At 46.7% G+C, this 13,292-nt stretch overlaps 1 protein-coding gene across 1 annotated transcript; it reads left to right on the top strand.

The window, feature by feature from the left end:
* The first annotated feature begins 430 nt into the window (after positions 1–430).
* On the top strand, positions 431–8,451 carry LOC138733414 (thioredoxin). Its single transcript, XM_069880582.1, has 5 exons — positions 431–579; positions 5,939–6,043; positions 6,717–6,776; positions 7,576–7,641; positions 8,233–8,451. The coding sequence occupies exons 1-5, from the start codon at positions 556–558 to the stop codon at positions 8,293–8,295; spliced, it is 318 nt and encodes a 105-aa protein (XP_069736683.1). The 5' UTR covers positions 431–555; the 3' UTR covers positions 8,296–8,451.
* Positions 8,452–13,292: the final 4,841 nt, after the last annotated feature.

The following is a 13,292-nucleotide window of genomic DNA, read 5'->3' as shown; positions in this document are numbered from 1 at the left end:
CCCTCCACCCAGGCGGATTCCGGGGCTGGAACCCTGCGAGCAGCGGGAGCTCGGCCGCCCCATCCTGCGCCTGGTGGGGCGGGGGAGGCACAGGGGGCAGCCCTTCGCCAGAATTCTCGGCGTTGGAGGGAGAAGAAGGAAACACAAGGGGGAAAGCCACTTGTCGCCCTGTCCCGCCCGCCCGCAGCGGCGGCCCCGCTCTCCCGGCATCGCGGGCGCCCAGCGCGGGAGGAGGAGGGGGTAGAACGGCGCTGCTCCCCAGGAATACTTCCTGCTCATCGTTACACAGCACTTTTCAGGCCGCCAGCCCAGTTTTCCCTTCCCCCCCCCCCGCCCGGGCCCCGCCGCCGAGCGGGGGCGCCGCCGGGGCTGCGGGCGCAGGCGCGGGGCGGGGCCGCCGCGCTTATAACGGGGGCGGGCGGCCAGTCGGGACCGTGTCCGAGTGCACACCGCCCTCCTTCGTCTTTCGCAGCCGGGGACCGAGCCCAGCCCGCCCTCCCTTCCTCCCTCGCCGCTTCGAGCCGCCGAGCAGCCTCCCTGCCCCGAACCGCAGCCATGGTGAAGGCCGTGACCAACCTGGTGAGTCCGCGGGGAGGGAGGAGAGGGCCCCTCGATCGGGTCCGACCAGGCACACTTCCCCCCCCACCTTAGCTGGGGCTGGGCTGGGGAGGGGGGGACGTGACCCCTCCTTCCCCTTTAGATGGGTCGAGGGAGGGGAGCTGGACGCGATGACTTCCCCCGCCTTTAGTTGGGTTGGAGGGGGAGGGAGACGACGATGAGGATTTCCCCCCCCTTTAGCTGGCTCTGGAGAGGATGTGGGCGGGGACACGACGCCTCCTCTTAGTTGGGTCGGAGGAGGACGGGGCGGGGGGGAGACGATGGCGACTGCAGTCACCCCCCCTTAGTTGGGTTGGGGGGTGGGGGGCACGATAATGACACACACCCCCCTTGTTGAGGGAATGGGGGGGGACACGACAATGCCACCCTCCCCCCAACGTACTTGGGTCGTGGGGGGATGGAGGGGCACTACAATGACCCCCTCCCTTAGTTGGGTTGTGGGGAGATTGAGGGGGGGACACAACAATGACCCCCCTCCTCATTGTGATCATGTGAGGATGAGGGGGACACGACAGTGACACTCCCCCCTTTAGTTGGGTTGCAGGAGGATGGGGGGGACATGACAGTGACCCCCCCTTTTAGTTGGGTCGCAGGAGGATGGGGGGACACCACAATGACACCCCCCCCCTTTCTTAGTTGGGTCGGGGGTGGGGGCAAGACCGAGGAGGAGGTGGGGAGAGAATCCCCCTTAGTTGCATGGGGTGGGGGAGCAGGGGAACGACAGACCTGCTTGCTTAGGTCCTACGGAAGGAAGCAGTGGATGGGGCCCTGTGCTTGGGTCCATGGGGGGGATCTACCCCATACTTAGGTCCAGGGTGAGGGTGGGGACCCCCTGCATTTGGATCTGAGGAGGGGCGAATGTGAGGTTTCAAGCAGTTGGAATGAGAAAGGAGGTGATGCAGTTTTGTATTATGGCAGCTCTTTGCTCATCTGCCATGAAAATCCTAAGGAAATGCTGTGTTTAGCCTCTCAGGCTGCTCACAGGGCACTGCTGTACCCCAAGTTATCAGTCCCAGCTGGCCTTATGTATTGCTGATGTGCAGGGGATCAGGTGGCTTTCTTAGTAGAGAGTGGCCGAAGTTCTGCTGCCTTTCTATATAGGACCTCACAGAAAACATGAATCTAGCTTTCTTGACTAGCAAGGAGTTACTAGAGCCCATTCCTGTACTTCAATAACAGGAGTTGCTGGTGTAAGGAGCACAGAATCATAGAATGGGTTGGGTTGGAAGGGACCTTAAAGATCATCCAGTTCCGCCCCCGCTGCTGTGGGCAGGGGCACCTCACACTAAACCAAGCTGCCCAATGCCCTAAGAAGTGTTCCCCTTATTGTGCTGTCTGACTTGCTCCGTGCACCTCATTGAGTGATTCTGTGGATACAAACATGTCTGTGGCTTTGTGATGCAGAATAGTAATAAAGGCTAGACCAAGACATGGAGAAAAATCTGGTGATGAAATGGTATGTGGTCTTGTGCTCAGCAGCTGACATGGTTAATAGACAACAACAGGGTATTTGCTAGCTGTAACTTATGAACCTTAATCTCCAAAAATAGCCCCTATGCAAACCTAGTGAGCTCTGCATTTCGGGGGAAAATCCTTTTGGGCTAATCTTGCATTTTGAACTTGAAACTAGGTTGAAGTGTCAGTTTGCTCTGGTAGTGAGGGACCTGAGAGTGATCCTGTATGGCATCCAGGTTTGCCTTCTAGGCTATATTCTGCTACAGTCATTTCCTTGTGTAAATGAAAAGCATGGCAGGCTTCCCCTGCTGGACCTATGAAGTATTAACATCTGACATATGAGCATGCTAATTTATGGTCTTCAATACTTGTGAAAACTTCCTGAAGATAAGATGAAGAAAGTGCCTTGTTCTTCAAGTCTTGGAAGTGCAACAGTCCGTTTATGCTTAATGTATTGGAGAAAAACCCTGAACACTATATTATGTAGTAACCATTGGCCATCAGATAACTGGATCAATTCAGAATTCAGGGGTGGCTTGATATCTGTTGGGAGTCATGTTTACAACTAAGCTCTGCACCATCTGGCAGATTTGATTAAAGCTAGCTTATCTATTGTGAGAGCAGTAGACTTTTTTCAGCACTGTCTGTGGTCAGCACATGCTTTTCTGCTGGGGGGCATTGCAAGCAAAATCAGGTCTTGCCTGTATTCAGGGAGGTTGTAGTTAAATGTTAACAGAATTTTTAAAAAAGCAACCAACTGGTGAGAGGTTTCTCTGGTGAGGTGCTGCTTGGAGAAAATATTGGTTAAGGTTATAAGATCCACTGGTAGTGTGACCAAGTGGTCTTGTGCTGAGGGGTTCCCATTCTGTTAACAAAGATGATTTGCATTTTCTACGAAATCTTGTCCTTTCATCCCAACCACAAAAGCCAACTATGGAAGTCAGTCTGACTTCCAATGGACAGGTTGAGTAGCTTGTTTTGCTCATGTTACCATTTTCCTTTCTCCAGGGGAGTTAAGTTCTCTCGCAAAACTCAGGGCTTCACCCTGTGTCACAGTTTTTTAACTTGCAAGAGTAGCCACCTTTGGACCCTGCATTCTTTTCAGTCTTCCAGAGCAGCAGTTTTAGTGTGTGACCAGCTGCTGGTATTGTGCCCACTTTCCCCTTGTTCTGTGCAGTAACAGTCCTGAGGTGTGTGGCTGTATGATGAACTCGTCCCAGCCCAGCGCTGGGCTTCCTTTTGCAGCATCCACTAGTTATGCAACTGGACTGAAGACTTCAGAGGAAGGTTATGGTAGCTGTCAGATGTAGGAAGTGGAATCTTTAAAGAGCTGGTGATGTTAGAGGGCAGAGGTGTAAGAAACTGTACCGAAAACCATGCTGTCGGATTTAAAGATGCAGAGGAACAAGGTTTGACTGAGGAATCTGTGGTGTAAGTGGCTTCAGGGAACAGCTAGCATAGGTTGCTGTACAGGAACATTGAATTTTGTGTTTTGGCTTTTTTTTTTTAATTTGGTGTACAGGAACGCATACCATGTGAGTACAGGAAGGGGGGGGTGGGTAGAGAGACAAGAAAACTTCATGTTCCTATATCTTTCAGGCTGAGAGTAGGTGAGGTGGTGTTAGCTGCTGATCTTGCAGCTGAGTAGACTGAATATCCAAGGTGCAAGGACAGAAGAACTCAACATGTGGAGGTTGCATTTCTGAAGATAGCTGCTTTAGGAGAGAAAATGTCTTATCAACAGGGGTGTGTAATGTTGGATGTATTTAAAGTTACAGGAACTTAGGAAGACTTTAATGGGTCTACACATAAGAATGCTGGTGCTGTTGAAAAGTTTACAGCCTTAGTTGTAAACACAATTTCCAGTTAGCTTTTGCTGATAGAAGTGTAATGCTCTGGTCTGCTAAGATGGGGAGTGTGGTGGGTTGACCCCGGCTGGACACTATGTGCTGGCCAAAGATGCTCTATTGCTCGTGTCCTGAGCTGGACAGGGGAGAGAAAATATAAAAAAAAAGTCTGATGGTATGAGACAAGGACAGGGAGAGACCACTTGCCAGTTACTCCCACTAGCAAAAGAGACTTAATTTTGGGAAATTAGTTTAATTTATTACCAATCAGATCAGAGTAAGATAATGAGAAATTGAAACGCTTTCCCCCTACCATCCCCACACCCCCCCAGTCCTTCCCAGGCTGAACCTTACTCCTGAGTTCTCTACCCCTTCCTGTGATCAATGTAGGGGAAACAAGGAATGGAAGTTGTGGTCAGATTGTTACATGTTTCTCCACCACTCCTTCCTCCTCTGGGAGAGGACTCCTCACTCATGCTGTAGTCCAGCATGGGGTCCTTCCCACAGGCTGCAGTTCTTCATGAACTGCTCCAGCATAGGCCCTTCCCATGGGATGTAATCCTTCAGGAACAGACTGCTCCAGCATGGGCTTTGCAGAGGGTCACAGCTTCTGTTGGGGATCTGCCTGGTCTAGCATGGGGCTCAACATGGGCTGCAGGTGGATAACTGCTCCACCATGGACCTCCGTGAGCTGCTTCACTGTGGTCTTCCCCACAGGGTGCAGGGGAATCTCTGCTCCAGCACCTGCAGCACCTCTTCTTGTTCGTCCTTCACTGACCTTGTTGTCTACAGGGCTGTTTCTCTCATTCTCACTGATGTCTTTGGCATTACTCACTTCTATAATACATTATTCTGGAGGTGCTACCACTGTTGCTGATGGGCTCAGCCTTGGTTGGTGGCAGGTCTATCTTGGACCCAGGTGACACTGGCTGTGTCAAACATAGGAGAAGATTCTGGCATCTTTTCACAGAAGCCACCTCTGTAGCCTCCCTGCTACCAAAACCTTGCCATGCAAACCCAAGACAGGGAGGGTAAAGCAGTGGTTTTATGCATAATCTGAAATGAAGTTAATTTTAACAGCTGTCCTGAAGTTTGTGTTGCCGTGAGAGCGAAGCTGAGGAGTGTTGGAGTGGCTTGTACTTGCTTTGGAAAAGAAACTCAGGAAGTAGCTGAACAGCATTTTCTGCTTCTGCCTGAGATACTTGTTTGCCTCTTTCTAGCATACAAGTAATTATTGCTTTTAATATCTTTCAGTTCTGCTAATGCATTCACTTTTTGATCAGAAAATGTGATTAATGGTATATAAGGCATTCTAAATTCCAAAGAACATTGTCCAAAAAATGCTTGGCATGACTAAGTGCAACCAGCAGACTCCAAGTTCTAAATAAGTATTGAGTGTTACTTGTGTAGTCACTCTGTGCTTTGACTAGTGATGTTATGTGTTCATTCATGTGGCAAAATAAGTAAAATAACTATCCTGTGAGCTTGCTTTAGAGAAGATGCTGTAGAGTGACCTACACAACGTCATTTTGATGTTTGGCATTGATTGGAAAAGGCATCAAACTGGAGGAGTGTGCAAAGGTTTATCCTTTCCAAATTCTGTAGAGGAAAGTCTGTCTCAGAAGAACACAGAAGTCTTCCTGCCAGGACAGATGTAAGAAAATGGATCGTTAAAACCCATAAGGATCACATTCAGGGGGTAACACTAAGGAGGGTTGAGGATCATAGGCTAGACTAATTTCTAGCTGAAGTTTCCACAATTCAGTGAGTTGAGGTGACTGAGCACTGTGGTCTGTTCCAGTTGATTGTCAGGCACTGGGTGATGGTAGCACTGGTGAAAGCAATTCGTACTGAAACAATGATATCATGGTACAAATACTCTAGTTAAGTGTTGTGTTTAAAGAACTACCACAATGGTTAGTGTATTCAGGCTGACAGCAGGCTAGTATTGGGATTAGTCTAAATAGTTTTGGAAAGGAGGAATAAAATCATTAATGTGTTCAATTCTTCTTTTATAGGCTGAATTTGAGGAAGAACTGCAAGCCGCTGGTGAAAAACTTGTAGTCGTTGACTTCTCTGCCACGTGGTGTGGACCATGCAAAATGATCAGGCCTTTTTACCATGTAAGTAACCCTTCTGGGTTTTTTAGCAACTGTATTAAAGTACATACAAATATTTTTGTGCTGCTTGACAATAACATGGAGGAAGTATCCTCCTACAACCTGTGACTGCCAGCATTTTCTGGGAAAGGGAAAAGTCCTGGAAGTATCTACTTTGAGGCTATCAAGTTAAATATACTGACCTTTTATATACGTGGAAGCTCAAATATGGTCTGACTTCTGCTGCTGTCATACTTGCATGTATTTTGGGTCTATGGGGATGTTAACAGTTGAGTTGTCTCAAGAGGTGGGATGTGGAGTAGAAACTATTTATCCTACTGTACATAATTATTGTAATCATTTTGACTGTGTTTAGGTGGCCATGTTAGCCCCTGGTAAAGTATGAGATAGACTGTTGCATCTTTCCATGGTCGGCTGGAGGATGTGAGAGAAGGCATTTCACCTATGTCTTGGGATATTTGGATCTTCTCCATGGGGATTACGTTTGAATGATTTTCACTCAACTCTCCTGGGTATTAGAGAAAACAAAACTTTTGCTTTGAGTAAAGTAGTTGCTTTAAGGTAACAAGGCAAGCTTCATGGGGGGATAAACAGCATCAGCCTTATGTATATGAATGTGTCTTAGAAGAATGCTTTCCTGGAACACTTAACTGCATAGTTTCTTATTTCATTCCAGAATTTGAGTGAGAAGTTTAGCAACGTGGTGTTCCTCGAAGTTGATGTGGATGATGCCCAGGTATGGTCTGGGATGATGCTGAGAGAGGGCAGCTAAAGAGTTCCACTCAAGCAACAATTCAGTACTCTTTAAAATTCCTTGCAATTACTGAAACAAAATGAAAGATTGTGTCACCTTTGAGAAGCAGAGATAGGGGTTCAAGCACTTAACGCTGGAAAGAATTTTTAGAGGACACCTGAGCAGAGCAAGGTACCGCAGTTATCTGCACGCTTGAAGCCCTATGGCCTGTGTTAGATAACTTGGGAACACTGACCCACTACTTTGGGAGGGAGTGTTAGTCTAAGGCCTTAAGATGCTTTGATGCAATCTTCCCTAAAACTAATGGCTCACAACTGTCTGGTGACCTGTCTGGTCTCTCCGCTGCTCTTGGCACTGTTTGTTCTTTTCATGTCTTGAATTAAGTGCAATAAAGTACCTGCTCCATAGCAGTTGCAGTAGTGCTGAATAGTACTTGAACAATGTCAGGTTGAAAAACAAGAATTGTGGTTGGGTTCTTGAGCATTACAAGTAGTCGTCTCTGTTTTGATGCAGCGTCTGTTTTTTCCAGGCACACAGTGTGGCTATAGTAAATGTGGTTTTGCTATTGCACCACCTAAATGCTGAAGAGGAGGATCTTTTAGGCTCACTTCAGAGACATTAACACTGCATTGCTTTTGCTAGTGAAGGAATACCAGAAGTGGTCTTGCTTCATTTTGAGCAGTAATGGCTTTGCCCTATCACCTAAACAAAAGGCGATTGGGAGGTATTGAATTTAATATCCTTCAGACGTGTCCAGCTGAAGATTTTCTGTCTGTTCCAGGATGTTGCTACACACTGTGATGTGAAGTGCATGCCAACATTCCAGTTCTACAAGCAGGCAAAGAAGGTAGGTTCTGCTCTTTTTGAAACCGGAGCAGGCAAGCTAAACACTTGAAAGAAGAGTGGAAATGTTAAGACTACATAGCCTGGTTTGTCTTGATAATTTATCTGGAGCACCGCTGGCATCAAGGCGCTTCTGAGTGTGACCAAGTTCATCTTAGTGCTGCAGCAAAGGTGTATGGCTCAGGGACAGGTCATTTCAAGCAATGCTTCCAGGGCTTGATTGGTAAGGTTCCTGAGCAAGCCAAGATAACTTTGAGCTACCTCTGCTCTGCAGTCACCTACAGAGTTTCTTCAGGCCTGTATTGGAGTCTTAACACAGCATTGATTTGGCATCAGTTGTAAAACAAGAGGAAAGACATGTAGAACGTTCCAGCAATGGTAGCCCAGAAGTGCTTTTTTGATACATTCTTGTCCCAGTTCTTGCATGAGTTGAGTGGGAGAGGAGTAGATGAACATCTGCAAAATACTTCCTTTTGTTGTAATGAAAAAATTCTAGTTGTAGCGCAATTGAATAAATGTATGTGTATCTGGATGCAATGCAACTGATGTTATGACTCACAGTGCAACTTTTCTAAAACTAAATCTCTTTTTACAGGTGCAGGAGTTCTCTGGGGCCAATAAGGAGAAGCTGGAAGAGACCATTAAAAGTCTAGTCTAATCTCCAGCCATGGAGACATTGAAGCATGACTGCTTCGGCTAAATTATGGCCTGTAACTTTTCTACTTAAACAAATCTAAACATGGGGATAGTTTCGACCACTTAACTTAGCTAACTTGGTCTGTGTAAATGAGTACAATAAAGTGTAAATTCTTCACTTTTGGTATTGCCCTGTGATTGCATGAAAACGTGAGGAATTTTGTAAGGTCACCAAGGTGTCACTTTTTGCTGTGTTAAAGGAGTACTTTAGGCATACAGAGATTTGTCAGATGCAACCTGATCTACTTCTGGGTTATTGCTGGGGGTGGAAAATTGTGTTGCGTGGGATAGTGATGGTCACTTCAGGAGAAATCTGCTACCACTTTGCTTAGGGGGTAGGCACCAGGCCATAATCTGAAGGGGGGCAGTCTGTCTTGCAGACAGTAAGGGGAGTTTAGGAGTTGTAGAAGAGAGGGTTGTTGCTGGGTGGGATAGGTTTGTTGTTTTGTTACCTCTTTTTACCTAAATAGTCTTTTAAAATTTGTCAAACTTTGTTTTAGTCTTTAAAGCTAAGATTTGGCTAATTGGGACATAATGCTTGTCCTGCCATGGAAATGTAAGGTGGGACTTGGAGCTGCTGCCTTTTTGCCTTTTCTTTTTGCCTTGCCATTGAATCATAGAATAACCAGGTTGGAAGAGACCCACCGGATCATTGAGTCCAACCATTCCTATCAAACACTAAACCATGCCCCTTAGCACCTTGTCCACCCGTGCCTTAAACACCTCCAGGTGTACCTTCTGGTTCTAGTAGCAAAGTATGTTTAATCTCCAAGTCGGGCGGCTTTATTCTAGGCAGTTGTCTGGAGCAAATGACTGAAGAGGTGAAACTCAGTGTCTTGGACCCAAGATAATTTAGATTTATTTATTTTTGTCATCTTAGACTGCATTACTGCATTCTTAGAACATACTGAACACTTCTTTGGGCAGGGCAGTAAAATGGACTCTCTGGTTCTCTAAACCTGTACTGAGTTGTCTAAATTAATGCTGACCTGCCAGCTCTTCTGTACACCATTCAGCTACTCTTTCCAGTGTTACCAAGAAGTTCCCCACTGAATCAAAATGGCTTCCTTGGTGGCTTAGTTAGGGCTCGATGAGTTGTGCTGCCCATCAAGTAGCACTGAAAAAAGACTTCCTGCTATATATGCAGATAATGTGGAAAGAGTGAGTCTCTTGTCTTTGGGTGGGGAGCTTGTGTGTGACTCATCCTTACACTCATATCACAAGAATGCATGAATGCCCTGGTTCTTGAGAACTGGGGGCCTTCAAAAGCCTGTGGCTCATGCTCCTGATTTGAGACAAGATTGTTCTAGTCTGAGAAGTGACAACACCCCTTGGTTCAGGATGAGCCATCAAGGATCTTGGATGTAACATCTAGGTTGTGATCATGTGATGAAAAGGACGTGCAAAACATGTTCTATGGAGCTCTGGCTGTTTCACTAAGAGGAGTGCAACTGTGTGTTTTAAAAGGCTGTTTCCACAGGGAAGTGGGAAACTATTACCCCTGGTGTTGCCATAGACAGAACCGTGGGGAGAGTGAAATGGAAGTGAAGCTGGATCAAGAATTCCTCATTAACATCACACCAAGCAAACAAGCATTGCTTTTGAGTGCAGCTCCTGCTTATTTCCTCTGGGCAGCAGCTGGGAGCAAAGACTTTAAAACTGTGGTGAAAGGTCCAGATAAGGTGCAGTAGGAGCCCTCAAATTCTAGCCTTATCCTTGAGAAATAAGGAATCTGCTAAGATGTGTGGCAACAGTGTTGCTGCTAAGGTGGGGCCAGAGAGGTCATTCATTGCCTATTACAGCAGGGAAAAGGGGCAGTTAATAGGAAATGTGGCTTGTGTGTTGGATTTGACTTAATGCTTTCTTTACTCCTATATTAAGATGCCCCTCTGCAGTAGCATCTAAAGATCCAGATGGTGAAGAACTGTCTGGAAACGCAAGGTGAGTTTGGGAAAGATCAGGAAGGCTGAAATAACCTTTGTGCTGAAATCAGAGGTTTGCAAAACAGCTCTTAGAAGTGCAGTTAGTCTTCATCTTCCTCTGCTGCAGCATCTTCTCATTCTGAAAACTTGACCAAAATGTGGACCTGTTACCCAGTGTACAATAATCCAGTAACTACATCACTAAGAGACACATCGGGATTTGCACGAAGCAAAATAAAAGAGATACTTGGAGGTTTTCCTCAAATCAAACGTACGCCAAGGGGTTTGTTACTTCTGTTTATACATACGTTAATCAGTCTGTAATCACATGGTCACATGTAATTACAATAAATGCCAAGTCATTCTGTGCACCTCCTGTATGTACTGTTTAGGGGTACTGGGTGGTTGTCTCCCCAAAAATGACCGAACAAGGACACCTGTCAGTCAACTCCCAGTTATTGGCTCAGTATGTTCAAAGTGCTGGCTTGGAACTTCTTGATTTACTTAAGTTCTCAGTTCCCTATTCAAAAGTCATGCTAATAAAATGCACTATTATTTAATTGTTGAGCAGAACAAGCTTTAGTCTCATACCACAAACCTTAGACAAGATAATCATTAACTGGGGCCTGTCTTGTGTAAATCTGCCTCTCTGATGATCCAAAGGTAGTTTTTTCAGATATTAAAGATATCATGGGCTTTTACCAATACTGATGAAAATAACTTGCATCGTTTTAGTTGCAAGGTGTTCTTTAAGGTTTGGCTCTTTGAGGAATATGCAGTGAGGATTGCAAGGTGGCAGAAAGCAAAGCCTAATGGTTACACCTAGCTAAGATGTAAGGAGTCTCAGTTCCTACAGCAGTAGTGCCCCTGTGGGGAGGAGAGAACCCGGTTCAGGACGGGAAGTGGACTGAGTCTTCCAAGAGGCAAGAACATGAGGTTTCAGCCTTTAACAAAGCCTAGGTATAGCAAGTAAATGTTTTCCCTTAAGCGGAACGGGTGCAATCAGCCTTGCCACCCACCAGGGGCAGCATGTCCTGTCGCATGGGTATGAAGTAATGCCCTGAAGAGCTCAGTGGGTATGGTTTTTACTTGCTTGTTTTTCAGGTGAAGGAGTAAGGCCAGTATTGCCATATGCCAGACAGTGGTGTGGCAGAGTCACTCTTCGTTGAACTCTGTGATCTGCTGTTTGTATGAACAGGGTTGGCTGCTTTGATGCAGTGATCTTAGAAGATGCCTTTGAGAGGGAAGTGGTAGGTGGCCAAGTAGCTTCAATGTTTGGAAGAAACTGGATGTACACAGCAGAGAAGAAACAAAATACAAAGGTTTTTCCCGGAGCCAGGTCTTCAGGAAGAAGCTCTCTTCCCCTCAGGTAATGACTGTGGTCTGTTTCATTTGGCTGTGAAACGGGCTGGGATCTGTGCCTTGCTGTCAAACCAGTAGAGCAAGATGTTTTTGTCTGCAGGCCTGTTATGTAGCTTGCAGGAGAAGTACTTCCTTGAGCGCAGTAATAGGAACACAGGGCTGGAATAGCTAGTCTTAATAAGAGAGAACTACTGTGGAAGGCGAGGACCAAGGGAACTGTTCTTGATTAGTCTGCAGTAAAGTAGTGGCACTTACTAACTCTATCTGTGCATTCTGAAACTGCCATCATGCACTCAGGGAAGGATTCTGTTAACGACCCATGCATCTCTTCCACATCTTTTCTTGCAGCAGTCAGCCTAACCCCAGCTCCAGTTAACCATCTGCTTTCCATTCTTTCCTTGACCTGAATGAGGTTAGGCTTGGATTCCCTCTCAGGATGATGGCAATAAGAATACATTTAAACTAATGGTTAGATTCTTAATCTTCATTCATCAAAACTAGCTGCATCTAGCAAAGATTAAAAAAAAAAAATCTGTCTATCGTTTTACCAATGCAAATAACTGGCAGAGCTGATCCCTGACCCTTGGTGAGTGGTGGGAGAGACTGACTGGTGGGTTGGCTGCCAGGCACCAAACAAGCCCCTCTTGTCAGGGGCTGCAGGGCTGGTGCAAGGTGTCCATAGGATACAGTTCTGCAGGAATGGACTATACCAGCGTGGGTCCCCCATGGGCCACAGGTCTTACTAGAAAACTTGCTCCAGCATGGGCTCCTCTCCACAGGCCAGAAGTCCTTCCAGGAGCCAGTTCCTCTGTGGCCTGTCCGTGTGCTGCAGCCTCCCTTGGGAACATCTGCTTGCTCCCGTGTGGAGTCCTCCAATGGCTGCAAGTGAATGTCTGCTCCACCGTAGACCTCTGTGGGCTGTGTGGGGTCAGCATGCTTCACCATGAATGACAAGGCTACAGGGCTCTGCTCTGACACCTGAAGAGCCTCTCCTTCCCTGTCCTTGGTGTCTGCAGGGTGGCTTTTCTCACACACTCCTGTTCTCTCTCTATTGCTGTTGTAAAACTTTATGGGTTTCGCCCTTTCTCAGATACATTACCACAGAGATCTTGGCTTTGGTCAGTGTCAGATCCCTCTTGGACTAGTCACTAGCTCCATCTGATGTGGTGGCATCTCCTGGTGTCTTCTCACAGAAGTCACCTCTGTATCCTCCCCATTCCTACCAAAACCTTCCCATACAAACATAATGCATCAAAGTGCTGTGACAGGCAGTGCAGGACTGCAAGGACAGGGGCTTACCAGGTCTCTGCTTGTCACCTGAAGAAGCGACTGTACACCAGCTCTCCCCCAGCTTCTAAGATCTTTACCTGAGATACTCCTCAGTCAGGAGGCCACACACTAACCTATAGCAGGAAGAAGAGTCGGGTAAGGTGCTCTGGGGATACAGTGGGTGCCACACACCGTTTAGCCGAACGGAAGTTGAACCGTACTGTGGCACCCTTATTTTTTCAATGGAGGTGAGAAGCATACCCAGCCAGAAGCCTCTAGATTTGGTAAGGATCAGCTAGATGAGTTCAAGGAACTTGAAAAAGTCTTGGGAGATGTCAAGGAAGTGCACACCCATGAGATTCATTTTTTCCTGCTCTTAGAGAAAAAGCTGAGATGATTGGCAGAG

Source organism: Phaenicophaeus curvirostris, chromosome Z, assembly GCF_032191515.1.
Source record: "Phaenicophaeus curvirostris isolate KB17595 chromosome Z, BPBGC_Pcur_1.0, whole genome shotgun sequence".
In the NCBI taxonomy this organism is placed as follows: Eukaryota; Metazoa; Chordata; class Aves; order Cuculiformes; family Cuculidae; genus Phaenicophaeus; species Phaenicophaeus curvirostris.
The sequence above is the reverse complement of the archived record's forward strand: the minus strand, read 5'-3'. Positions and strand labels throughout refer to the sequence as shown.

What these genes read in the sequence shown, in the direction of transcription:
- LOC138733414 (XM_069880582.1), top strand. Translation starts at nt 556, where the DNA reads ATGGTGAAGGCCGTGACCAACCTG. An exon ending in TGATCAGGCCTTTTTACCAT is followed by an intron (nt 6,044 to 6,716) that starts GTAAGTAACCCT and finishes ATTTCATTCCAG; the next exon opens with AATTTGAGTGAGAAGTTTAG. An exon ending in TCTACAAGCAGGCAAAGAAG is followed by an intron (nt 7,642 to 8,232) that starts GTAGGTTCTGCT and finishes CTCTTTTTACAG; the next exon opens with GTGCAGGAGTTCTCTGGGGC.